This window comes from Chiloscyllium plagiosum, chromosome 13, assembly GCF_004010195.1.
Source record: "Chiloscyllium plagiosum isolate BGI_BamShark_2017 chromosome 13, ASM401019v2, whole genome shotgun sequence".
In the NCBI taxonomy this organism is placed as follows: domain Eukaryota; kingdom Metazoa; phylum Chordata; class Chondrichthyes; order Orectolobiformes; family Hemiscylliidae; genus Chiloscyllium; species Chiloscyllium plagiosum.
The window spans coordinates 74,591,293-74,616,134 of NC_057722.1; the positions used below are offsets into that span (position 1 = coordinate 74,591,293).

Genomic DNA, 24,842 nt, shown 5'->3' on the forward strand with positions numbered 1-24,842 from the left:
GGCAGAAGGGGGCAGAAGGGGGGGGGAAAAGGGGAGAAAGCAGGCCGTTGTGGAGATGATTGCACACTTCTTCAGTTTAACACAGGCCCTGAAATTCTGCTCAGGGAGAGCATTCTTCAGTTTTCCCAATGTACTGTCAGAGAGACTCCAGCCAAACCTCCCAGAGAACCTAGCATTCCCATCCCTCCAGAATTTCAGGGCCCTGAAATGTAATCCTAGTCGCCAGTCACTGTGGATTTGAGTAAGGGAGTCGGAGGGTTCACTGCACTCACCTTCCAAAAGCAAACATGCAAGCTACTTAATATTACATACCAGACAAGCAACCAGAATCCAGGAATTCAATTTTCAAAATGGCAGGCAATAAAACAGAATTCAATAAATCTGACTAATTAATAGGCTAGCGAAAGGAAAATGATCAAAACTGTTGTATAAATCAAGTGATTAATTAGCAGCCATCAGAGACAGGACACGTTGTCAGATCTATACATGACTGCAGTCTCTCAACACGTCGCAAGCTCAATGCTCCGTGAAGCAGTCTAGCAGTCAGTTGGAAAAACAAGTGTGATACACAAGGCCAGCAAAGAGCCAAAGGGAAGGTTCGTGCCTGGTTAAGGCACAAAACATAGCCTTGCTAGTGTTGTCCAGACACAGGCACCAGGTTATAAAAAAAATTAATCTTTTACTTTGGGACTACTTCCACCTGCAACCAAAACAAATTTACTCAGTAGGATTTGCTGAGAATTCAGTCCTGGGTCTCAAACCAATCCCCATCTCGTTAAGGTACATCCAAATGCCAACTAATTCTGTCGCTACCCAATTAAGGCTCTTGTCTTACTGGGATAGTGTCATTACCTCTGTACCAGGAGTTCAAGTCCCACCTCCTCCAGAGTGCACTGTAACACAACTATACATGGCGATATCTATTGTGCTCCCTCCAACAGCTCTGTCAGGGTAACATAGTTTAAACCAGCTCTTCATCACCTCCTCAAATAGAAGGTTAAAAACAAACATGCCTTACCATCAATGTCCACATCCCACACAAAGATCTCGCAATGGTACCTTAAAGCAATAACCACAGCTTAATGGCAGCTTCCCCTACTAGTTGCCCTCAGGAGATACATTTATTGTTTGAACAGTGATCTGGAGGGAAAAAAAAATCGGACAGAGACACAGTTTACTGAAAATGGAAGAATCACTCACCTGCAACATGCAGCTGAGGCCATAAACTAAAGGGCGATGCTGCGGACACGAATGGAAATCCGAGAAGGCCGATTGCACTGGGCTCATCACTACAGCGGGAGCAGCGGGACTGGGAGCAGCCAGTGAAGCGTTATTTGGTCCAATGATCATGTGAGGGGAGTGTGCAGGAACAAGGTTTGTCGAGTTTTCACTCAGAAGAACAGAAAGCCTCCTGGCACAGAAATAGGCAAGGCGACGGGATAAATAAGCCGATTGAACAAACTCTTCAGAATACTGAAAGAAAGAAAAGGATTATTGGGGAGATCTTGCAGTACAAGGCCTTTTGCAGTTATCAAGACCTATTTTGTGCATCCTATCCTACTCCTATGAAAAGCAGCAGCCTCAAGTTGGGTTCCAGTCCAATCCATCAGACCCGTTAGATATAGGAGTACAAGTAGGTCATTCAGCCCACACAAAGTCTGCCCCATCAATTAATGAGACCATGATAATCCTCAACTCCACATTCCTGCCTCATCCCTACAACCCATGATTCATTTACTGTTTAAAAATCTGTCTCAGTTTTGTGCATGCTAAAAACAAACCCAGCCTTGACAACGCTCTGCAGTAAAGAATTCCACAGATTCCCTACCCTCTGAGAAAAGAAATTCCTACTCATCTCAGTTTTAAATGGGCGAGACCTTATTCTGAGATTATATCCGCTGGTCCTAAATTCTCCCACAAGGGGAAGCGTCCATACTGTCACAGCGTTATACGGCACAGAAACACACCCTTCGGTCCAACTCGTCCATGCCAACTAAGTTTACCAAATTAAATGTGTCCCACTTAACTATGTTTGGCCCATATCCCTCTAAACCTTCCCAATTCATGTACCCATCCAAATGTCTTTTAAATATTGGGACTGTACCTGCAGCTACCACTTCCTCTGGTGGCTTATTCCACATACAGACCACCATGTGTGGAGAAAAGTTACCCCTCAGGTACTTTTTAAAATCTTCCTTCTGTCCCCCTAAAAATATCCTTCCACATTCTCAACTCACTCACCTGATGGAAAAGGTCTTTGCTTATCATCTTGTCTGTGCCCCTCACGATTTTATAAACCTCTATAAGGTCACCCCTCAAACTCCTGCACTCCAGGTGAAATAAGTCCCAGCCTATCCTTATAACTTAAACCCTCCATTCCTGGCAACATCCTGGTAGATCCTTTCTGAATTCTCTCCAGTTTAATAACATCCTTTATATTGTAGGGCAACCAGAACTTTACACAGGATTCCAGCAGGGGCCTCACCAACGTGCTGTACAACCTCAACATGACGTCCCGTCTCCTATACTCAATGGTCTGAACAATGAAGGTAAGCATGCTAAATGCCTTCTTAACCACCCTGTGTTGCAACTTTCAAGGAACTATGGACCTGAACACCTAGGGGGGTCTGTTCTAAAACACTACCCAGACTCCTACCATTAATTGTATAGGTTATGCCCCTGTTTGTTTTACCAAACTGCAATACTTGCATTTAACTAAATTAAACTCTATCTGCCACTCCTCAGCCCATTGGCCCAACTGATCTAGAACCCTTTGTAATCTTAGGTATCCTTCTTCACTGTCAAATATACCACCAATTTTGGCGTCACCCGCAAACTTACTAACCATGCCTCCTAAATTCTCCAAATAGTTCACACAAATTACAAACAAAAGTGGACTCAACACTGGTCACAGGCCCCTATTCTAAAATACAACTCTCAACCACCACTCTCTGTCTCCAACATCAAGCCAATTTTGTACCCAACTGGCAAGTTCTCTCAGAATCCCATGTGCTAACTTTACTAATTAGTCTTTCACACGGAACCTTGTCAAAGGCTTTAATAAAGTCTATATAGACAGCATCTACCGCTCTGCCCTTTTCGGTTATGTAATCAAAAAACTCAATCAAGTCAGTGAGACACAATTTTCCATGCACAAGGCCATGCTGACTATCCCTAATCAGTCCCTGCCTCTCCAAAAGCATGTAAATCCTCTCTCTCAATCCTCTCCAACAATTTATCCACCACAGATCAAACTCCTCGGTCTATAATTCCCAGGCTTCTCCTTACAACTTCTCAAATAAAGACACGACAAAAGCCACCCTCCAGTCCTCTGGTACCTCATCTATGTCGATAGATGATGCAAACATCTCCAGTAGGAGTCCCACAATTGCTTCCCTAACTTCCCACAATGTCCTGGGATACACTTGATAAGGTCCCGGAAATTTATCCACCTTTATGCTTAAAAGACCTCCAGCACTTTCTCTGCTGTAATGTGGACTGTTTACAAGACATCATTATTTACCAGAGTTCCATAGTCTCCATTTCTCTCTCTACAGTAAAAACTGACGTGAAGTATTCATTTAGTATCTCTCCCATCTCTTGTGGCTCAATGCATAGACGACTTCCTTGATCTTTAAGGTGCCCTATTCTTTCCCCAGTTGTTCTTAATGTACTGTCAAGTCCTCTAATATCTTACAGGTTTCCGTGGGTTGCCTCTCATTCTTCTAAACTCCAGTGAGTACAACAAGCCCAATATATTCATCCTCCTCACATTAGAAAGTCCCTTCAAACCCAGCTTCAACTTGGTGAACCTTTGCTGGGCTTCTCTGATGCCACTACATCTTCGCTTAGATAGGAGGACCAGAACTGTTCAGGGTATTTCAGTTCTAGTCTGGTCCAAACAAAACAGTGTGTAGCCATGAATCAAGCAAGATAGCTATAATGGAGAAGACTCAGAAAAGATTAGGCCAATTCCCGCCTTGTATATCACTCTATGGATGTAGGGTACGGCTACAGGACTGAATACATAAAAGACTAATATCCAGAGAGTACTAGTTCAAATCTAGCCACGGCCATTTGTGAAATGAAACATTTTAAAAATCAAAACTGGAAATAAACATTTAGTAAATAGGACTATAAAGCTGTAAAGACGTAACAATCCAAATAGATCACTTAGATTTGTTCAGGAACGAAACATGCCACACTTACTCACATTCACCCATATATTAAAATCCAGGAATGCATTCCCCAGTGGCATTAGGGATCGAGACTAAACATTTCTAGACTAAATGGACCAAGCATTTCAATGCAGCAACTTTCCAAAAACAATTAGGGATGGGGAACGAATGCTAGCAAGTGGAAGAATAACTTTTTAAAAATGTACTGATACCAGCTTCACACGAGCCATTCTCAACACTCTGCCAGCCCAGCAAGATACTCAGTTACAGGTTCAGGAGTTCACAAAGTCAGCCCACACCAGTTTCTCCAGACAATGCTGGGCTTGTGTGATGCACATATCTTAAAGAAGTGCTTTGAGATTATAATCTGTCAGTGTTGAAGGACAGATTCTAGTACCGTATCTATTGCAGCTCGACAAAATGAACTGCAGATTGCAGAGCCATGTCTTCAACCACTTTGGGTGTACAATATATTCTTAGATGATCTCAGTTTCACAATAATGATGGCAATTGTTATCATTTTCATATTTTTATTATATCTGAAAAGGAGAAACAGATCAAGAATTACAGCATTGGGCAATTATAAAAGTTGCCAGTTTCCAAACTGCCTTTTGCACAAGAAATGGATCAAGCTGCTTAATGATTAAAACAGTGGAGCGTGGCAGCTTGCTAGAAAAACACCACTTGATCGTGATTCCAAGCTCTGGAATAACTTTAACCTATTTCAAAAAAAAACCAAAAGGTCATACCACCTAAGAAGCTGTAATGAGTCTATCTGCTATAATTAAGCTATGTCAAGTTTAGCAAACGAGCAGATGATAATGCACGAAAAGAAAAGGTCTCCTGTGTCTTTGTTCCGATTGAAATCTGGAGTACAATCACAAAAGTACAATAGCGAAGTTCAAGTAATGCAAGGTGGCAGTGGAGAAGGGAGCAGATGTGAATGTGGTGCCAATCAAGCGGGCTGCTTTCTCCTGGGTGGTATCAAGCTTGAGCGTTGTTGGAGCTGCAGCCAACCAGGCAAGCGAGGAGTACTCCACCACACTCCTGACTTGTGCCTTGTAGGCGATGCCAAGTTTTGGGGAGTCAGGAGGTAAGTTACTCATTAAAATATAACATTATAGCACAGAAACAGGCCCTTCAGCCAAGATTTCTGCACTGACCAATTACTATTCTAAATGCATCCCATCTCCTTGCACATGGTCTGCATCCCTCTATTCCTTGCCTGTTCATGTGTCTGTCTATTGTATCTACTTCTACCATCTCCCTTGGCAGCGTATTCCAGGTACCTCCTACCTTCTGCAAAAAAAAAAAAACTTACCTCACACATCTCCTTTAAACTTGCCCTCTCTCACCTTAAACCATATCCCCTAATATTTGGGAGAAGACTCAGATTATCCACCCTATCCACAACTCTCATAACTTTATGTATTTCTGTCAGGTCACCCCTCAGCTTCCACAGTCTAGTCTGTCCAATCTTTCCTTATAGCTAACACAGTCAAATTCAGGCAACATCCCAGTCAACATCTTTTGCACCCTCTCCAAAGCCTCCACAGCCTTCCTATTGTGTGGCAACCAGAACTGCACATAATATTCCAAATGCGGCCTGACTAAAAGTTTTACACAGTCACATCATGACTTGCCAACTTTTATGCTCAATGTCCTGACCAATGAAGGCAAGCATGCCCTATGCCTTCTTTACCACCTTATCAACTTGAGTGACCTCTTTCAGGGAGCTATTGACTTGTACCCCAGGTAAAAACAAGGGCTGCAGATGCTGGAAACCAGATTCTAGATTAGAGTGGTGCTTTTGCCCGAAACGTCAATTTTCCTGCTCCTCGGATGCTGTCTGAACTGCTGTGCTTTCCCAGCACCACTCTAATCTAGAATCCCAAGATCCCAGTCTATAACAATGCTCTTAAGGGTCCTGCCATTTACTGAATACTATCCACTTGCAATTGACCCCCAATGAGTTTCTTTGATGGCTACAGCATTGGAGTTCCATGTACTTGTCCAGGCTCTAAGTTCATTTGCTTTATTTTTTATACTCACTGCATTCAGACTACCAGCCCTTCCATGTTCACTAATCTGACCCCTGTCTGTTCTTCCTACTGGACTCACTCAGTACTCCGAGCCTCTGACTTACTCTTATAGCCACCATATTTACATGGCAATTCCACGTGAATGTGGACAAGCTAGACTTGTATCCATTGGAGTTTAAGAGAGAGTGAGAGGCAACTCAAAACACAAGGTCCTGAGGAATCTAAACAGGTATATGCGGAAGGAAAGAGAGAAAAATGGAGAACTACATCTCACAATTTAAAAATAAGGGGCGATCTACTTAAGACAGAGATGAGGAGATTTTTATTTCTCACAGAGGATTGTGAAAACATTTTGGAACTCTTTTCCTCAGAAGCTAATAGAAGCAGAGTAATTGAATATTTGTAAGGTAGAAGTTGACTGATTCTTGATAAGTAAGGGTGGGTGTACAGATGCATAAATCTCCACAGCCTGATGTGATGCATTTCAGGCTGCTATGGGAGGCAAGGGAGGAGATTGCTGGGGTCCTGGTGGATATATTTAGTAGTTTACTGGCCACTGGTGACGTGCTGGAATACTGGAGGATAGCTAATGTTCCCAAGAAAGGCAGTATGGATAATCAGGTAATTATAGACCAGTCTGATGCTAGTGGCAGGGAAGTTATTGGAAAAAGTTCAAAATATAGGATTAATCAATAATTGGAAAGGCAGAGACTGATTGGAATCGAAGCACAGTTTCTGTCTGACTAATTTAATTGAGGTTTTTGAGAAAGTGACTAAATATATTGACGAGGATAGTACAATTGGTGTAGTTTACATGGACTTCAGAAAGGCCTTTGACAAGGTCCCACATGGAAAGTTGATCCAACAAGACAGACCTCATGGGATCGAAGGCAAGCTGGCAAAATGGATCCAAAACAAACTCACAAATGGGAGGCAAAGGGCGATGATGGAGGGTTGCTTTTGCGATTGAAAGCCTGTACCCAGTAGTGCATCACAGGGAACGGTGCTGGGACTCTTAATGTTTGTTATGTACATTAACAACTTGGGTGTGAAAGTAGAAAGTACATTTTGTAAATGTGCAGATGACATGAAAATTGGGGGTGCAGTTGATAGTGAGTAGGATTGGCTCAGGCTACAGTTCGATGTTGATCAGCTGATAAATTGGGCAGAGAATGTCAGATAGACCTTAATCCTTATATGTATGAGGTGATGGACTGTGGGAGGCCTAATAAGGAAAGGACATACATAATGAATGGTAGATCCCTAAACCTTAGTGTACGAGTGCATATATCCCTGAAGATGTCAGCACAGATAGACAAGGTGGTGAAGAAAGCACATGGGATGCTTCCCTTCATTAGCCAGGGCATAGAATATAGGAGCAAGGAAGTCTTGTTACAATTTGTAAAGCATTGGTTGGGCCACAAATGGGATACGGTGTGCAGTCCTGGTCACCACACTTTCAGAAGGACATAATTGTACTGGAGAGGGTGCAGAGCAGGTTCACCAGGATGTTCTGAAGGTCACTGGATCCGAAATGTTAACTCCGATTTCTGTCCTAAGATGCTGCCAAACCTGCTGAGGTTTTCCAGCAATTTCTGTTTTTGTTCACCAGAATGTTGCCTGAGATGAAAAGTCTCAGTTATGAGAAGAAACTAGATATGTTAGGTTTGTTTGCATTGAACACTTGAGGCTGAGGAGGGAATCTGATTGAGGGATACAATATTGTGAGAGGCACAGACAATGTAGATTGTGAGAATCTTTTTGCCATGGCATACCTATCTAAGACCAGAGAGCGCAGGTTTAAGGCAAGGACTAAGCAGATTAGAGAAGACCTGAGGAAAAATATTTCCCCCAGAGGGTGGTAATAAATTGGAACATACGCCTAGGGGAGTAGTGGAGGCAAGTCCTCTAACAACATTTGAGCAGCATCTGGATGAGCACTTGAAATGCCAGGCCACAGTAGGCTGTGGAGAAAGTGAGGATTGCAGATGCTGGGGACCAGAGTCGACAAGAGTGATGCTGTAAAAGCACAGCCAATCAGGCAGCATCTGAGAAGCAGGAGAATCGATGTTTCAGGCATAAGCCCTTCATCAGGAACGGACCAAGTGCAGGTAAACGAGATTAGTGTAGCTTGGTGTTCATTGGTCAGAATAGACATGATGGACCAAAGGGCCTGCTTTTGCCCTTGTAAACTGAAAGTTAAAACTTCTTCAACCCTGTCCCCATCAAAGAGCTTAGGATAGGCACAGTACACGGCCTGACATATAAGGTTGCATCTACTCTTTTAAACTGAATGCCACCTCCCCTGTCCCCATCTCACATCAGTGATGGAAGAAGTGAACATTTAAGATGTTGGATGAGTGTCACTCAAGTGGGCAGCTTTGTCCTGGATAATGGTGAAAGCTTCAAAAACTACTGGAGCTGCACTTATCTGGGAAAGTAGAGCATATTCCATCACACTCCCAACCTAAGTCTTGGAGATGTCTCGCAACTTTTCATGGTTTACCTTCTATCGGTGTTTGCCCATCAGTAAGTTCTCTATAGGCCTAAGTGTATCCTTTTGCAATTGAATGAATGATAATGGAGTCTACAATGGTGGCAACAGTGGTTAGCACTACTGCCTCAGAGTATCAGGGACCCAGCTGCAATTCCACCCTTGGGTGGAGTGTGCGCATTCTCCCCGTGTCTGCGTGGGTTTCCTTCGGGTGCTTCGGTTTCCTCCCACAGTCCAAAGACGTGCAGGTTAGGTGGATTAGCCATGGGAAATGCCTTTTTTGGGGATGGGATGCTCTTCGGAGGATCAGCATGGATTCAATGGGCCAAAAGGCCTACTTCCACACTGTTATGATTCTGTGTGATACGGGCTCTACACCTCCAAGTTGGGCCTGTGTCAATTTATAAATAATCATTATGCAAGTTCCCAACAAAGGATTCCAAAAGAACACAAAGCAATAGCTCAAAATTAAAGACTTGTCTCGTTATTTTCAGCTCATCAAAAGGTCAAGGTTATCACTACTGGGAAATGGAACTCATTAGCTGCTGCAGCCATCACTCTCAGATCAGAACAGCACTGGATTTTTGAGCATACAGTATTCCACTCTTTCCCAACAAGAGCATGTGGTACTTCAAAGAACATCAATTTCCAAGACTAATCACCTACGTGACACCCCACACAACCCCCCCCCCCCCCCCCCCCCCCCGACCCCCGTAAGACTCTCAGCCATTGATAAATGAGGAACAGATGATTGGTAATTAATTCCAAACTACAATCAAAGTAAACTTCCAAACTCAGCTGATATAGAACCGAAATCTTCAAGTGGAGTTTTTTGAAGAAGTAACAAAGAGGATTGATGAGGGCAGAGTAGTAGATGTGATCTATTTGGACTTCAGTAAGGCATTCAACAAGGTTCCCCATGGGAGACTGGTTAGCAAGGTTAGATCTCATGGAATGCAAGGAGAACTAGCCATTTGGATACAGAACTGACCCAAGATAGAAGACAGAGGATGGTGTTGGACGGTTGTTTTTCAGACTGGAGGCCTGATACCAGTGGTGTGCTGGGTCCACTACTTTTCAACATTTATATAAATGATTTGAATGTGAACATAGGCGGTATAGTTAGTAAGTTTTCAGATGACACCAAAATTGGAGGTGTAGTGGACAGCAAAGAAGGTACCCTCAGACCATAACAGGATCTTGACCAGATGGACCAATGGGCTAAGGAGTGGCAGATGGAGTTTAATTTAGATAAATGAGAGGTGCTGCATTTTGGAAAAGCAAATCAGAGCAGGACTTGCACACTTAATGGCAAGATCCTATGGAGTGTTGCTGGAGAAAGAGACGTTGGAGTGCAGGCTCATAGCTCCTTGAAAGTAGAGTCACAGGTAGATAGGATGGTGAACGTGGCATTTGGTATGCTTTCCTTTATTGGTCAGAACATAGAGTATTGGAGTTGGGATGTCATGTTGCGGCTGTACAGGACATTTGTTAGGCCGCTTTTGGAATATTGCGTGCAATTCTGGTTTTCTTCCTATCAGAAGGATGTTGTGAAACTTGAAAGGGTTCAGAAATGATTTACAACGATGTTGCCAGGGTTGAGCTACAGGGAGAGGCTGAACAGGCTGGGGCTGTTTTCCCTGGAGCGTCGGAGGCTGAGGGGTGACCTTATAGAGATCTATAAAATCATGAGGGGCATGGGTAGGATAAATAGACAAGGTCTTTTCCCTGGCGTGGAGGAGTCCAGAACTAGACGACATAGGTTCAGGGCGAGTGGGGAAAGATTTAAAAGGGACCTGAGGGGCAACTTTTTCATATAGAGGGTGGTGCACGTATGGAGGAAGAGGTGGAGGCTGGTACAATTACAACTTTTAAAAGGCATCTGGATAGGTATATAAATAGGAAGGGTTTAGAGGGATATGGGCCAAGTGCTGGCAAATGGGACTAGATTAGGTTGGAATATCTGGTCAGCATGGATGAGTTAGACCGAAGGGTCTGTTTCCATGTTGTATATCTCTATGACTTTGGAGAAGAAGTTTTCAATCCTACGCATTGTGCTGGATTCAATCCCAGATGTGAAAGGCCTATGCAAACCCACAATAGCAACCCACTGTTGAGTGAATAGGTCTATAGACTACAGCATGGAGGTAATCTTGGAGTTGGATTAAATATTGCAGGATTGAAGGGGGTGAAACCCCTGAAGAGGTTGTCAAAAAGTTATCCTTCTATAGTAGAAGTGTAAGTATCAATGAATTTGCATCATTTGAAGACAGACATTAACAGGGTAGGAGAGTGGCTCATTAGTGAGCACTGCTGCCTCACAACACCAGGAACCCAGGTTTAATTCCAGCCTGGGGCGACTGTCTGTGTGGGTTTCCTCCAGGTGCTGTGGTTTCCTCCCACAGTCCAGAGATGTGCAGTTTAGGGTGGATTGGCCATGCTAAATTACCCATAGTGTTCCGGGATATGCAGGCTAGATGGATTAGCCATGGGAAATGCAGGGTTACAGAGAGAGAGTTGGGAGCTTGATCCAGATGGGATGCTCTTCAGAGGATCAGTGTGGACCTGATAGGCTGAATGTCCAGATTCCACACTGTTGGATTCTATTCTCTCGGACAACTGCAATACATATGTACTATTCTTCAAACAACAATTGTATGTGTGAAATCTTTCATTAAAAGAGACAAAGGATAAATATTTATTTTACTGACCTGAAGCATCAATGGCAACAGCATCTTAAGGAGTTCGTCATCTGCCGGTCTGACCTTTTCCAGCACATCCAGAATCCAGGTTAAATATTCGTGTCTCTCCAACATCCCATCCTACAACATGACATGCAAACTAGTTAAAGCGAGTTTCTTTTCCTTGTTCTTCAGTCAGTAAATCAACATATACCCTTTTCTGGAAAGCCAACCAACCGTGATCCAACATTTCTAATGCCTGAAAGAATTTTTCCTGCAGTACTGTTGAGCGTATTAACAATCACTAAACTACAAAAGATTTATCGCAGAGCATTGCTCAATGCCAAGCGTGATATAACAGTTTCTCAGAAGAGAAGTATACAAAAACATTATGGAAATGAAAATGTAGCAATATTAATAACCTAAGATCAAACCTTTCTGATGACAAATTTAATAACTGTCCTCCTTAGCAATGTTGTTTGAAGAAAAAAAATTATAGGTGCATCTTAAGCTGTTGAATTTAACTGATAGTCTGGTTGTCTTGTTGCTCCTGCCAAGGCTGTCATTTGATGCAAACACAGATTAATTAGCACCCAGTTACACATTCTTGTTGAGATGGGTACTTCTTGAACTGTCGACATTGGCAAGGAGACGTTTGCAAGAGTTGTAAAGCAAGTGCGACCTTGAAAGTTAGAATACCAGTCTTGGAACGAAAAGAAGTAAATCCACTCACTGGTGCTGAGGTCAATAGAACAAAGCAAAATGCAAAGAACTGCAGATACTGGAATTCTGAAACAAAAATAGAAATTGCTGGAGAACCTCAACAGACAATCAAGGTATTATTCAATGTATAATTTCAGTTACATCACACTGTAAATTTTTGCTATAAATTCTGTGCCTTACAATTGTGTCCTCCACAGTCACCTGATGAAGCAGCGGTGCTCCGAAAGCTAGTGTGCTTCCAATGAAACCTGTTGGACTATAACCTGGTGTTGTGCGATTTTTAACTTTGTACACCCCAGTCCAACACCGGCATCTCCACATCATCACCTCAGCAGGTCTGGCAGCATGGATCGGATCAGATCGAATTGGATTGAATTTGTTGTCACGTGTACAGAGGCATCGTGAAAAGCTTTGTCTTGCGAGCAATACAGGCAGATCACAGAGTTAAGTAGCATAGATAGTAAATAATAGGTAAACAGCGGCAAAAACAAAAACACAGGTACAGATGAATGTTAAGAATTTGAGAGTCCATTCAGTATTCTGAGAGAAGCAGAGACAATGCCTCAATTCCAGTTATCTTTAAGCAGAACTGGCAAAGTCATAGATGTCAACTCTGCTTCCCTCACTATGGGTGCTGCAAGATCTGCTGAGCTTCTCCAACAATTTCTGTTTTTGTTTCAGATTTCCCACATCCAACAGTTCTTTGCTTTTTCTTATTGAGTGATTTCAACAGGTTTGGAAAAGTAGAGTTGATACACTTAAATGATGTAGCACTTGATGATGTATTTTAGATTTGAAACCAAGTCACTACAAACACAAAGATGTTGCATGACCTTTCTTTTAAATACAAAAAAGATATCAGAAAACACCTTGCAATTCATGTTTGGTTGGACTGCACCTGGAATACCGTATGCAATTTTGGTCTTAACTCAAGAAAGATATTATTGCCAGAAGAAATGCAATGAAGGTTCACTTGACTCATTGGCGAGATGTCAGTACAGTCCTATGAAGAGGACTTGGGCAAACTGGACCTAGGTTTTCTGAAATTTCGAAGACTGAATGGCGATCTCATGGATTTTTACAAAATACTTGAAGGGATACACAGGGTAGTTGGGGGCAAGATGTTTCCCCCAGTTGGGAAACCTAGAATCAGGGGCACATTTTAAAAAATAAAGGGGAATGTCATTTATGACTGAGATTAAGGGAATGAATGGTAGGTCTTTAGGCAGTACTGAAGAACAAAGGGACCTTGGTGTACAAGTCCATTGATCCCTGAAGGTGTCAATACAGGTAGACAATGTGGTGACAATGGCATATAGGATGCTTGCCTTCATTAGCTGGGATGCAGAATAGGAGAGCAAATAATTCTTGTAAAACACTGGTTAGGCCAAAGATGGAATACTGTGTGCAGTTCTGTTTGCCACATTATTGGAAGGATATGATTGCACTGGAGAGGGTGCAGAGGAGATTCATCAGGAGGTTGCCTGGAATGAGAAGTCTCAGTTATGAGGAGAGACTGGGTAGGCTGTCCTTCAAGCAGAGGAGGGATCTAACTGAGGTATACAAAATTATGAGAGGCATAGGTAGAGTAGATTGTGAGAATCTTTTCCCCATAGCAGATGTATCTAAGACCAGGGGTAACAGGTTTGTGTAGAGCAGGAGATGTGAGCAAAACAAAATTTCACCTAGAGGATACAGAAATGTAGAACATGCTGCTTGAGAGGGTGGTGGAGGGAGATACTCTCAGAACATTGAAGCAGCATCTGGAAGACCACTTAGAATGCAACGTTTTTGGAGGTTATGAACTAACTGCAGATAAATAGGATTGTGTACATAGAATAAAAAACAGTACTGGATGAGGAACAGGCCATTTAGCTCACTTGCACCAACACATGGTGTCTTTCTAAACTAAAAATCTTTTGTCTCTACTTGGTCCGTCGCCCTGCCTATTCATATTTCTGTCAAAATGCCTCCTAAATATGGCTATTGTATCCACTTCTATCACCTCCTTTGGCTGCTCATTGCAGGCACTTACCACCCTCTGTGCAAAAAAAACTTACCTCCTTTTACCTTAAATCTACACTCCCTAAAAGTTGACATTTCTACCCTAGGTCAAAGACTAACTATTCATTCCATTAGGTTGTTCCCCCATTCTTCAACATCCAAATGAAAACAAACCAAGCTTGTCCAATCTCTCCTCACAGCCAATACCCTCCAACAACCTGGTAAATCAGTCCTGTACCCCCTCTAAAGCCTTCACATCATTCTGCATGAACTATCCACAATATTCCAAATGTGGTGTAACTGAAGTCATTCACAGCTGCAGAAGAACTTGCTAACTTTTATACTCCAGGAGAAAGTGAGGACTGCAGATGCTGGAGATCAGAGTCAAAAAGGGTGGTGCTGGAAAAGCACAGCCGGTCAGGCAGCATTCGAGGAACCGGAGAGTCAATGTTACAAGCATGAGCCTTTTGCTTCTCATTCCTAATGTCAGGCTTCTGCTTGAAACGTCGACTCTCCTGCTCCTCGGATGCTGTCTGACCTGCTGCGCTTTTCCAGCACTACACTTTTCAACTTTCATATGCTGTTCCCCGACCAATGAAGGCAAGCATGCCATATGTCTTCATGATCACCTTACCCACCTATGTTGCCACTTTCAGGGAACTGTAGACTCATTTGTCGAGATCCCTCTGAATGTTGATGCTACTAAGGGTTCTGCTAATTAGTGTATACTTTCTTCCTGCATCAGATCTTCCAAAATGTATCACCTTGCATTTTTCTGGATTCAAGTCCATCTGTCATTTCTCCTCCCAAGTCTTCAGCCTATCTATAACCTGCTGTGGCAATCTTCCTCACTATCCGCAGCTCCCCCAATCTTTGTGCGTCATCTGCAAACTAAGTCAAACCACCTATATTCTCCTCCAAATCATTTAGATTAGATTAGATTCCCTTCAGCCTAACAAGTCCACACCGACGCTCCGAAGAGTAACCCGCCCAGGCCCATTTCCCTCTGACTAATTTACCTATCACTATGGGCAATTTAGCATGGCCAACTCATCTGACCTGCACATCTTTGGACTGTGGGAGGAAACCCACACAGACACAGAGAGAACATGCAAACTCCACACAGACATCGCCCGAGGCTGGAATTGAACCAGGGACCTTGGTGCTGTGAGGCAGCAGTGCTAACCACTGAGCCACCATGCCACTTGTATATATTACAAACAACAGGGGTTCCAGAACTGGTCCCTGCAGAACACCACTACTCACAGATCTCCAGTCAGAAAAACACCTTTTCACCACCACACTCTATTTAGTTCTGTATCTATCATAGTAGTTCATCTCAGACCCCATGTGACTTCAACATTTGTACCTCGTGAAAGGCCTTACGAAAACCCATACAGACAACATCCACCACTTTTCCCTCAATTTCTCAATAACTTCAAATCAAGTTTGAGAGACACGACATGCCCTGCACTAAGCCATTCTGCCTATAACCAATAAGTCCGTGCTTTTCGAAATGTGAGTAAATGTTATCCCTAAGAATCTTCTCCAATAATTTCCCTGCTACTGAGACAAGGCTGTAATTTCTCGGATTATCCCTGTCACCCTTCTTAAAGGACAACGTCGGCTATTTTCCAGTCCTCTGGAATCTCACCTGTAATGAAAGAGGATACAAAGATTTTGTACAAGGCCCCAGCAATTTCCTTCCCCGTCTCCCCCAGCGTTCTACACTTTCACCCTCCCTGGGTGTACAACGCTGCCAGATGCGGTGGAACTGCTTTCACAAGAGGCCATCCCCCAACAATATCCAAAACTGTATACCCTGTTTGAGGGGGGAATGGTTACAAGCTCTCCTGCATAGCCTGCCTACGCTTACACATCTTCCTGGTGGTTACCTAACTCTTCTCTGTCTATGTAGTTCTTACTGATGGTGTGACCAGCTTGCTAAATGTGCTATCCAGGACACTGGACAGCGCGGTGGCTCAGTGGTTAGCACTGCTGCCTCACAACACCGGGGACCCGGGTTCCATTCCAGCTTCGGGTGACTATCTGTATGGCGTTTGCACATTCTCCCAGAGTCTGCATAGGTTTCCTCCGGGTGCTCCGGTTTCCTCCTACAATCCAAAGATGTGCAGGTTAGGTGAATTGCCCATAGTGTAGGTTACTAGTAGGCAATGGGTCTGGGTGGGTTACTCTTTAGAAGGTTTGTGCAGATATGTTGTTCCACACTATAGGAATTCTAATTCTAATTCGCAGCCTCAAGGATGGTCCATAGGGAGTCCAGCTACAGCTCCAGGTGCTCCAAGCGGTAAATCAGGAGTTCTAGCTGAACACACTTCCTGCATATGGAGTTGCCATGGAGACTGGAAGTGTTCCTGAATTCCCACATATCGCAGGAGGGGCATTCCACGTGGCCAAGTTTGCCTGCCATTGTGAACCTTATCAACTAAATCAACCTGATCAACAACAGACAATAAACCAGGAATGGATTACACAACCTTACTCACTTGTTACCAACTCCAAATTCTCACTCCTGCCATGTAGTTTGGTGCTTGTCAGTGGGCATTGACATGAAGGGCTCATTTCTATGCCATATGACTCAATAACCTATTTTCAATTATTCTTCGCTCAGACGATGGTGAATCTTTGGAACTCCCTGTCCCTGAGGGCTGTGAAAGCTCAGTCATTAAGTACGTTTAAGGTAACAATTGGGAGGTTCCTGATTAAATATGGTGTTAGGGAATGGGGATAGTTTGGGAAGAAGTAACTGAACTGTTTAATCACTTAAGTTTTAATATAATAGAATTTGAGTATATTTAAGACTGAGATAGATAGGTTCTTGAGTATCAAAGAGATCAAGGGTTATGGGGAGAAAGCGGGAGAATGGAGTTGAGAAACTTATCAGCCATGATTGAATGGCGGAGCAGACTCGATGGGCTGAATGGCCGAATTTCTGATCCTGGGTCCTGTGATCTTATAGAATAGAATAGAATATTGTTTTAAGGCACAGAGATGACATTCAGCCCAGTTCTACTATCTAGTACTTTCCCCATATCCATGCACACCATTTCTAACCAAATAATCACCCAATGTCCTTTGGAATGCTTCAATTGAACCTGCCTCCACCAAACTTCCAGGCAATACATTGCATGCTCTTTTATTCACTGAAAAATGTCCTAAATAGGATATAAGAAGTCAGTTGCAAACCATTTTACAAAGGAGTCTGTATATTGAAACTTTAAATGTATTTTGAGGGGACAGTTGCATCAAGACATAGGACATTCTAAGTATTGCCATTAAATATAAGGCTGCTCGCAGGTTCAGAGGATGAAGTATAATCCCAACTACTAGGTTGACAGGGGAATACTACAGCAAATACTGCAACAAGAGATATTGCATAAATGTAGAGAGCATTGAGAAAGGAAAGGAAGGGCGAAAGGAAAGGAAGGGCGAAAGGAAAGGAAGGGCGAAAGGAAAGGAAGGGCGAAAGGAAAGGAAGGGGCAGGATTCTAGACAGTTGGCTCCATCAATTCCTTTTTCTGTCATCTTCTTCTCCTGCAATCATGGTGATGGGGGTGCAGAAAGAGATGGCAAAAGGAAAATAAAATATCCTTGCTGTCTGCCTTAGGATGGTTGAGACCAAGGGAACACAGCAGGAGAGAAAGGGTAAGCAACACAGCAAGGGTGACAAATACTAAGGTAAGGATATTTTCCATAGTTATGCTATTATGTCAACATCAATGTTCGCATTTCCGATTGGATATTCAAGTCCATCAACAATGGGCTGCCACACTTCAGACCTCGATCCAGTGGGCAAAGGTGCAAAATCGTTTCTCTGCCTCCCTACTGTTAAAGGGGCAAGCCACCAATAATAAGACATGTCCATACATGCCCAAAGGCTTGGTGCAGGAAAACAAGGTGAACATCTATGCTAGTGAGGAGGATGCTGGGGCTGACCTGAGCGATTACAGGTGGAGAAGACTTTTCTTAAATATAGATTTCCTAAATATTTAATTCATATTTTTCATAACATAAGCTTCCTGGTGTCAATTATTCTCTGAGCTTTCTCAATGCTATCACTTGTTGGGGCAAAAAGATTCTTGATTGTTACTGCAATGGATTACTATGGTAGAAATTAGCACAAACAGCAGTAATACACAACTTTCAACCATCTGGCTGAATAGAACTGAATTTAAACTCATTTTATGGAACAAAAGAAAGCACTCAAAAAGCCCAGGATAGAGTCAATACAATTCCTTGGAGTTTATTACAGGCAAACTCTCTGCTAAACCAATCTGATTTCGCTTGCACATGGATACTTCCCTAACTTTCCCCTCATTGGGTCAATAAATCACAGATCAACCTCTAATGCTGAATTAGGTCATGTTTTATACTGACAGGATCACAAGCTTAAAAAATGTAGTCCATGTCCTTGTGTGATTCACAGCCACAGACTTCAGAGGGACAAAATTATTCCACTGTTGCCTCAGAATCAGAAGCATACAAATTATCTTTCCTGTTTTACTTTTAAGAAAGATTGAAAGGTCAGAAATCCACAGGCCCAATTTTAAGCATATGGGGCTCCAAAACTGTGCAATGCAAAATTCACTGCATATTGGCAGATGCAATGTTCTTTCATTGAATTGAATGAAATGCATGATCATAGCTAATCTGTTAGCGCATCTATCCAATGGAAGTTAACCCTTTGGTTGGAAATTAGATGGGAGTTTCACTGATAAAGAGTGAGCACCTATTGCTTATCCCTAATTGTCCTAGAAATGAATCGTTTAGGCTATACAATAGTTAACTGTTAATCACATTGTTAAAGGGGCCGATCTCACACATAGTCACATAGTAGATATTGGGGTCCCAGGGTCCTGTGTGGGGAGGAAAGGGCTCAATAACCAGTGCCTAGATCTCAAGGTGGGTTGGGGTCACCATGCCCTCGTTAAGAACCCTGGTCAGGCTCCCATCCACCCCATTTCTAATGTAGGGTTAACCTCCACTGGATACATTGTTAACAGATAGACTATGATCATGCATTTCATTCAAAGCAATGAATGAACATGGCATTTACCAATCTGCAATGAATATTGCACAGCAGTACTTGATTCCCCATATTGTTCCTTCTGTGGGCCTGTGGATCTCTGACCTTGCAATCTCTTATAAAACTAAAGCCTGGGGGTCCAGGCCAGGAGCAGCACTGGGTCCTGTGATGCCAGTCACTGCCTGAATTAACCAGATTAGGTTTTTTTTTGGCAATCAATGATGGTTTGGTAATCAACATTGCTGATACCAGCTTACATCTCGATTTTCTTAATTGAATTTAAATTCCACCAAGTCCTATGTGAGATCTGAACCCATCTCCCCAAAGCTGTTCTGCTAGGTCACTGAATTACTCAAAAGGGACATTACCCCTAAACTTACAAACATTTTAATGACTTTGCTACTAATATTCTAAAGCACAGTTATAGGGAGACAGAGAAAAAAGAAACAAACCGGTTATTTCCATTCATGGTTTCTGAATACTTTAATTTAAAAAGGCTGAATAGTATGGGCCTGGGAGTGGAGCAAAGGTCCAAATCCTGAGCAAACCTAACCAGAGGATACACAAATCAAGTGGCAATATTGCTCAAAGATGCTTATGTTTAAATGGTTGAACACTCTCCAACAAATCAACCTTGCCCCATTGCACTAAAAAAAACAAAGCACTGTTTCAACAAACATGATGTAAAACAAATCATCAGAGAGGTGGAGGAGAGAGAGAGGCCAACAGAAAGTGTTAATAATAATTCTTTGCTAATGGTTCAGAATCGAAAAGAGGAACTGAAGCCAAGGCTCCTCCTCCAAGTCCCATTTGTTCAACAGCTGAGAGTTTCCAACTGACTTGCACTGACATCTTCTTTTATACTGTAGAACAGCTTCTACATGAAGTGGCTCTGTAACGTGGCAGAACTCCCACTGTTATTTAATCTATCCATTTACATAGCTGGGACAAATTCCAGCACTGTTAAGAAAGGAAGAATCAATTATACAAAGGAAGTCACAATGATAACCTTCAGCTTTTGACTGCAGATATGCTTTGTTATCAAGTGGAGGTGAATAAAGGTGAAAATTATCAGCAGCCACTTGACGCCGAGAGCATTACTCACACTTAATTCCTGTAATCCACCCTAATTGGATCGACACTCATCTACATCATTAATGCCCCTCATATTAAATTATACGGTGTCAAAGTCAGGTTTGCAATATAAAATGTTTGTTATATAAAATGTCTGGAAATGTGAGCATTACTAGGAAAATCAGCACTTATAACCCAACCAAGGTGATCTTGAGGCGACACTGTTGGACTTTCTTCCCAAATAGCTGCAGTCCATTTGGGGAATATGCTCAGACAGTGATGACACGAATGGATTTTCAGGAGTTACACTCAATGAAGGAACAGAAATACAAAGTGGAGGTGATGTGTGTTTCTATGGGCCTATTGCACTAGGTGGCAGAGAGCATGAAGTTTGGGAGATACTGCCAAATGCAATGGGCAAACAGAACTGCCACACAGTTGTTTTAACCCATCGTGGTACAAATACAAAACATCTCCCACACACATCAGAGTTTATCTGGGTCAGCGACAGCATGATAGTCATGCCAGTTATTATCAGGTCGGAATCCATTTTACCCTCTGTGCCATATTCTGTAAGGGAATACCCATTAAGGTGTTAGGATGGTCATATATTATCCAAGTTGCACAAAATTATAAGTAACCCTCTCTCAACAGTAAACATCATCTCAATCCAATATTACATCGTTTCCAATGCCCAGAAGTTCTTAAAACTCAACTCTAAATGTGATGGCTATAAAATGTGAAGAAAATAAATTAATAGCTTGTAATGTTGAAAAATTTAATTGGGGTAGATGTGACTCCAAACTCCAGAGGATTATTGCAAGGTTTTGTTACTTTACCTAATCCTAGTAGGACATACATGCTAAATGAAGATCCAGTTTTTAAAAGCAATCAACATCATCTTTACTGTTCTGCAAGTACCAAGACCATCTTGAGTCCACAGTTTACACAAACTGGTTCATTAACCAAGCAAGATGCTTGGTTGGTCTGACAAAAAACTGGAGCACTGATATTTTTTCATCTGAAAAGGTGCCGGTAATGAAATCCCAATTGCTGCTTCTCTTTTGTATTTTGGATGCAGTGACTGATGATTTACACTTGTTCATATACACACAAGCCTGTATCGTGCAGAGAAGCAAAGCTGTATTAATAAGTGTGAGTGACGTTGCTCTCACACTTTCTGAAAACAAGATACACTGCAGCAACTCAAGTCTCTTTCAACAATACTCCTGAATTCCACCATCTCAACCACGCAAAAGGACAACAGGACCAGGTACATGGGAACACCACCATCATCTGAAAGCTCTTCACCATCCTGAGGGACTGCCCTGACTTGGAACTACACCACTGTCCCTTCACTGTCATTGGAACATAATCTCTACTTAAATTTACAATATGGACTGTAACAGATCAAGAGAAGGCAGCTCACCGACATCTTTCCCACAGCAAAGAGGAATGCACAATAAATGGTCTTGCCAGTTACATCAGCATCCCCTGAACGTTTGAATTAAAATACAATACTGTTATGAAGTATACAGAGGCTTATGTAATTAAACACAGACAGCAGACAGAAAAAGAGCAGCTTTCCTTTCTCAGAAACAAGTGTATACCACGATTCTGATATGGAGTTAGAAATCACATCGAAATTTTAATGCTCTGGTCAGACTGCAGCTTGAAAACTCCAGTCTCTAAAACCTCATTTGTTGGAGACAATACAGAGAAATGAGTGAACCTTAGTAACAGAAGAAGAAAACTAGAGAATCTAAAAAATGTGTCTGGAAATGTGGTCATGGTAGGTTTAATGGAGGCATTCAAGAGAGCATTGGATTTTATTTAGATAGAAATGCTGTGCTGGGATAAGGGAAAATAAGTTAAGATATAGGAGTAGAATTCAGCCATTCGACCCATCAAGTCTGCACCGCCATTTGATCATGGCTGATATGCTCCTCAGACCCATTTTCCTGCTTTCTCCCCATAACTGTTCAACCCATTACCAATTAAAAATCTGTCAAACTCCTCCTTAAATTTACTCACTGTCCTAGCCATCCACTGCACTTTGAGGTAGCAAATTACACAGATTCACAACCCTTTGGGAGAAGTAGTTTCTCTTCAACTCTGTTTTAAATTTGCTTCCCCTTAACTTAGGACTATATCTCTCGTCCCAGAATGCCCCATAACAGGAAGTATCCACTCTACATCTACTTTATCCTCACCTTTTATCATCTCGAATAGATCAATGTGATCTCCCGTCATTCTTCTAAATTCCAGAGAGAGTATAAGCCTAAACTATTCAATCTCCTCAATGGCAGGAGATTGACACTAAGGAATAGAATCTATGCATGCACACTGGACTGAATGCCTTCTTCTGTACCGTAACAATTTTAAGTTTTTGAGATTTTTTTTTCTTAGCAGAAATACTAAGAGTCATAAAGTCATAGAGATGAACAGCATGGAAACAGATCCTTCGGTCCAACCGCCCATGCTGACCAGATATCCCAACCCAATCTAGTCCCACCTGCCAGCACCCCACCCATATCCCTCCAAACCCTTCCTATTCATATACCCATCCAAATGCCTTTTAAATGTTGCAATTGTACTAGCCTCCACCATTTCCTCTGGCTGCTCATTCCATACCCGTACCACCCTCTGCATGAAAAAGTTGCCCCTGAGGTCTCTTTTATATCTTTCCCCTTTCACCCTAAACTTATGCCCTCTAGTTCTGGACTCCCCGACCCCAGGGAAAAGATTTGCCTATTTCCCTATCCATGCCCTGCATAATTTTGTAAACCTCTATAAGGTCACTTCTCAGCCTCTGACGCTCCAGGGAAAACAGCCCCAGCCTGTTCAGCCTCTCCCTGTCGCTCAAATTCTCCAACCCTGGCAACATCCTTGTACATCTTTTCTGAACCCTTTCAAGTTTCACAACATCTTTCTGATATCCAAGAGGTGATCTGATGCAGTTCACACATATTAGTTATACATCATAATCAAGTTAATTACATTAAACTAAATTCCAAGAAATAGGACAAAGGGACACAGATTAAAGCTAGTAAAAAGAGCACCTTTAGGACAATTATGCTTGCAGAAACAGCAATCAACAAAGTATAAAGAAGTGAAGTGGCATAAACCACATGTACCATCTGAGGGATTAAAAATTCCAAAATGTTTTGCCAAATGGATCAACCAAGTTGAGCTAAATGACAATCTGCTTGGATCATTATCCGATGATTAGGCTGGAGAACGACGTGTTTCCCGTCACAGACAGACCACGATAGACACAAACAGTTCTTTTCTCTGCTTTTACCTGTGCTGTACATCACACAAACCTGGCGTACTCTCTACCTGTCTTCATCTATCCCCACTTCACCACCCTCTTATCTAAAGCTCCCCCTACACCCACCCCAGAGTCCTGAAGAAAGGTTACATCAGAAATGTTGACTTCTCCATCCCCCCAATGCTGCCTGGCTTGCTGTGTTCTTCCAGCCTCTTGCCTGACATCATCATACTGGCCAATGGGCATTGGTCTCAAGAGATCTTGAGGCAGAAAGGAAATGAGCTGCAAGGGGAAGTGGCAGTGAAAGTTAAAGATGCTGCAGCCAAGAGTGTGGTGCTGGAAAAGCACAGCAGGTCAGGCAGCATCCAAGGAGCAGGAAAATTGACATTTCAGGCATAAGCCCTTCATCAGGCTTATGCCCAAAACCTCGATTCTCCTGCTCCTCAGATGCTGCCTGACCTGCTGTGCTTTTCCAGCACCACACTCTTGGCTCTAATCCCCAGCATCTGCAGTACTATCGCCGTAAAGATGCTGCAGCTTGGCAAAAGGGAGCATAAAGGCTTGTGTATTGAATGTTGCCCCCTGCTCAAATGTTGAGTGCGAGTCGGCATATTTAAGCTTGTATTGTTCTTGCACAATGGAATATCCTTTATTGTCACGTGTACTCCAGGACAGAAGTATAGGAGTATAAAGGTTTTACAATGGCTGCCTCTAATGGTGCCATCTTAGGTACAAGTACTTAGGTATAGATCTTAGACACAAACAGGAATAAAAGGAAAAGTAGTAGCATTACTTAGTGTTAAAAATAAGCTAATAATAAGATACATATAACATAATTAAAGGATTAGCATTACAGTTCTGTAAAAGGATTTGAAACAGTAGCAGTTCAGCACATGGTCTTACTGACCGCTTCAGACAATCCTGTTCCGCACCAGCACTCAGCTGCTCCAGAATTCACTTCCCCTCGCACTGCCCAGGACTCACCCCCCTCATGCTGCTTGCTGAATGTATCTATTTCATCTAGCTTTATCACCACTCCATGCCCCCCACAACATGTAAATTTATTTTTAACCATTCATAAAAGCTCCACAAAAACAGTTACATTGCCTCTATTGATGTGCTGTAGTGACAAGCAAAACCAATGACTTTGGTTCGTTTTCCTAAAGTATCATTCCTGATCCCCTTCTCCTACATAAAACATATTCCATGCCATTCCTATTGACATCACTTTCCTCCCTGGACACCATCTCAGGCCTGTTCACAATTTTGGGGTGGAGGGGTATGATTGAGGTATACAAAATTATAAAAGGCATAGACAAAGTAAA

General features: G+C 42.5%; 1 protein-coding gene across 8 annotated transcripts in view; it reads right to left on the bottom strand.

Moving 5' to 3' along the window:
- Nucleotides 1-24,842, bottom strand: part of LOC122556191 (mediator of RNA polymerase II transcription subunit 12-like protein) — a 609,874-nt gene that overhangs the window by 486,716 nt on the left and 98,316 nt on the right. For all 8 annotated transcript variants that reach the window (XM_043702730.1, XM_043702729.1, XM_043702725.1 and 5 more), the window contains exons 7-8: nucleotides 11,426-11,536; nucleotides 1,201-1,473 (exon numbers count right to left, since the gene is read on the bottom strand). In XM_043702730.1, coding sequence (XP_043558665.1) covers nucleotides 1,201-1,473; nucleotides 11,426-11,536 — 384 coding nt within the window. The remainder of the gene's footprint in view (nucleotides 1-1,200; nucleotides 1,474-11,425; nucleotides 11,537-24,842) is intronic.